General features: G+C 51.4%; 1 protein-coding gene across 1 annotated transcript; it reads left to right on the top strand.

Annotated features, from left to right (window-relative positions):
- Positions 1–506: 506 nt before the first annotated feature.
- Positions 507–2,769, top strand: CLEC14A (C-type lectin domain containing 14A). The gene has a single exon (XM_025392164.1). The coding sequence runs from the start codon at positions 850–852 to the stop codon at positions 2,323–2,325; it is 1,476 nt and encodes a 491-aa protein (XP_025247949.1). The 5' UTR covers positions 507–849; the 3' UTR covers positions 2,326–2,769.
- The last annotated feature ends 838 nt before the right edge of the window (positions 2,770–3,607 follow it).

Genomic DNA, 3,607 nt, shown 5'->3' with positions numbered 1-3,607 from the left:
AATGAATCAATATGGTCCATTTCAAAGAGAAACAAGTGGAACTGAAAAACACCAAATTATAATTGACCACTTCTAAAGCAAGTGCTGATAGAAGAAGCAAAATTTCCCATTTAAAATACCCAAACAACTCCAAATTCTTTAACTAGCAGTTAGCACGCCTGAAATCTCTAGACATAATAGAGAAGCAGAGACCCAAAGAGAGATATGCGGTTAAATAGCGCTGCCTCTGGTGGCGAAAGGAGATGCTAAGTTGTTTCACAAGGTTATTTTTCTCCCACAGGCGCAGGCCTCCCGAACATTGGAGCCGTCTACGAATTATTCTGACGCTAGTTCCACAGCTCCGGACAGAAACACAATAGACGGGCGTGGTCTTACAATCATAAGCCAGTTCCTTTCTCCAGTCCTTCCTGCCTATGTTCGCCTACGTGTTATGGGTTCTGCGGTCCTGATGAAACTCCCTGAACCGAGAAAAACCACACACTTCATCCCAGTGGCGAGTTTCTCCTCTTGCTCTAAGCAGGGTGTTTGACCTTCTAGTTGATTGCGTCCTCTGTGCCCCGGCGCCAGCTGTGTTCCTGACCCCAGAATAAATCAGGGCTGCACGGGGCCTGGCAGCGCTCCGCACACATTTCCTGTCGCGGCCTAAGGGAAGCTGTTGGCCGCTGGGCCCGCGGGGGGATTCTTGGCAGCTGGGGGGTCCGTTGGGAGCAAGGGCGGAGGGGAAGGGAGGGGGAATCGGGTTGGGGAAGCCAGCTGTAGAGGGCGGTGACCGCGCTCCAGAGACTGCTCCGCGTCCTCGAGCGGGACAGATCCAAGTTGGGAGCAGCTCTGCGCGCGGGGCCTCAGAGAATGAGGCCAGCGTTCGCCCTGTGCCTCCTCTGGCAGGCGCTCTGGCTCGGGCCGGGCGGCGGCGAACACCCCACTGCTGACCGTGCTGGCTGCTCGGCCTCGGGGGCCTGCTACAGCCTGCACCACGCTACCATGAAGCGGCAGGCGGCCGAGGAGGCCTGCAACCTGCGAGGTGGGGCGCTCAGCACTGTGCGTGGGGGCGCCGAGCTGCGCGCTGTTCTCGCGCTCCTGCGGGCAGGCCCAGGGCCTGGAGGGGGCTCCAAAGACCTGCTGTTCTGGGTCGCACTGGAGCGCGGGCGTTCCCACTGCACCCTGGAGAACGAGCCTTTGCGGGGTTTCTCCTGGCTTTCCTCCGACGCCGGCGGGTTCGAAAGCGACACGCTGCAGTGGGTGGAGGAGCCCCAACGCTCCTGCACCGCGCGGAGATGCGCGGTACTCCAGGCCACCGGTGGGGTCGAACCCGCAGGCTGGAAGGAGATGCGATGCCACCTGCGCGCCAACGGCTACTTGTGCAAGTACCAGTTTGAGGTCTTGTGTCCTGCGCCGCGCCCCGGGGCCGCCTCTAACTTGAGCTATCGCGCGCCCTTCCAGCTGTACAGCGCCGCTCTGGACTTCAGTCCACCTGGGACCAAGGTGAGTGCGCTCTGCGGGGGACAGCTTCCGATCTCAGTTACTTGCATCGCGGATGAAATCGGCGCTCGCTGGGACAAACTATCCTCAGGGGATGTGTTGTGTCCCTGCCCCGGGAGGTACCTCCGTGCTGGCAAGTGCGCAGAGCTCCCTGACTGCCTAGACGACTTGGGAGGCTTTGCATGCGAATGTGCTACCGGCTTCGAGCTGGGGAAGGACGGCCGCTCTTGCGTGACCAGTGGGGAAGGACAGCCGACCCTTGGGGGGACCAGGGTGTCCACTAGGCTCCCGCCGGCCACTGCAACCAGCCCCGTGCAGCAGAGAACGTGGTCAATCAGGGTCGACGAGAAGCCGGGAGAGATACCACTTGTCCCTGAACAACACAATTCAGTAACATCTATTCCTGAGATTCCGCGGTGGGGATCACAGAGCACGATGTCTACCCTTCAAATGTCCCTTCAAGCCGAGTCAAAGGCCACCATCACCCCATCAGGGAGCGTGATTTCGAAGTTTAATTCTACGATTTCCTCTGCCACTCCTCAGGTTTTTGACACCTCCTCCGCCGTGGTCTTCATATTTGTGAGCACAGCAGTAGTAGTGTTGGTGATCTTGACCATGACAGTGCTGGGGCTTGTCAAGCTCTGCTTTCACAAGAGCCCCTCTTCCCAGCCAAGGAAGGAGTCTGTGGGCCCGCCGGGCCTGGAGGGTGATCCTGAGCCCGCTGCTTTGGGCTCCAGTTCTGCACATTGCACAAACAATGGGGTGAAGGTCGGGGACTGTGGTCTGCGGGACAGAGCAGAGGGTGCCTTGCTGGCGGAGTCCTCTCTTGGCTCTAGTGATGCATAGGGAAACAGGGGACATGGGAACTCCTGTGAACAGTTTTTCACTTTTGATGAAACAGGGAACCAAGAGGAACTTACTTGTGTAACTGACGATTTCTGAAGAAATCCCCCTTCCTCTAAATTCCCTCTAATCTACCGAGGAACTAAATCAGAACTCACACTCCTTCCCTGAAGATAGAGGAAGTGGAAGTGCCTTTAGCATGGTGATATTGGGGGACCAGGTAGTGCTGGGGAGTGATATTTTCTTATGTTTATTCTGGAGGATTTGGAGAAGTGATTGAACTTTTCAAGACATTGGAAACAAATAGAACACAATATAATTTACATTAAAAAATAATTTCTACCAAAATGGAAAGGAAATCTTCTGTGTTGTTCAGGCTGGGAGTATATTGGTTTGAAATCCCAGGGGAAAAAAAAATAAAAATAAAAAAATAAGGATTGTTGATAACCCAGACTCAAATATCACTGGCGTCCTCCGGGAGTAATTAGGAACAGCTGAGGGCATGCTGGGCGTAAGCAGCAAGAGTGCATTCTGCTTTTAGATTGAGGGAAAGATCCTTACGTTCCTGGAAGGAGACACGGATCTTTAAGAACTTGTAACTTTTCCCTTGGTTCTTTTATCCTTTGTTTTCAAAGTCACCGCTACTTGTGTGCTTTGCTGTAAATCCAAAGTGTAGTGTTGCCAGAATTGCTGGCTCTAGAAGCAAATTATAGTTGACCACCAATTCAAGTGTTTACTTTATGTCCTTGTCCAAGGAAACACATGATTTGCGTTTTCCCCTTCCATTGTTTGTGCTTTCCAGTGTAATGACCTCCCCAAGCAAATAGCCCCCTCCTAAACATCAAGGTGCTCATCCTCATCTTCAATTATGGTGATGTTAATTCTCAATTAAAACGTTAATGCTAAGTATTGATTTGCAATCTTCTGGTTGCATCAAAAAAAAAGTAAGCTGGGTTTCCTCCAAAGTTGCTAGGTTCTTGTGCATTTTTAAACCCATGGAAAAACTTGAATTCCAAGCCATTTTCTTTTTCTCTTGATAAGAATTTGTGCAATAACAATACTTGTTCATCTTGCAATGATGATAATTTTACAAGTGTTTACATGGGCAAAGGCATGGTAAACAGTTCACCATAAGAAATAATAGTATAAGAAATAAGTGACGAATTTTTAAAAACCTATCATCTTGTTATAACTGGGGAGTGTTAGAAAGTAATCTAAATGAAGCACTCCTATCAAAAATAATTAAGACATAATAAAAATCACTGTCTTGTGGAATCAAGGTCCC

The sequence above is a fragment of the Theropithecus gelada genome, chromosome 7b, assembly GCF_003255815.1.
Source record: "Theropithecus gelada isolate Dixy chromosome 7b, Tgel_1.0, whole genome shotgun sequence".
NCBI lineage: Eukaryota > Metazoa > Chordata > Mammalia > Primates > Cercopithecidae > Theropithecus > Theropithecus gelada.
The sequence above is the reverse complement of the archived record's forward strand: the minus strand, read 5'-3'. Positions and strand labels throughout refer to the sequence as shown.

What these genes read in the sequence shown, in the direction of transcription:
- CLEC14A (XM_025392164.1), top strand. Translation starts at nt 850, where the DNA reads ATGAGGCCAGCGTTCGCCCTGTGCCTCCTCTGGCAGGCGCTCTGGCTC.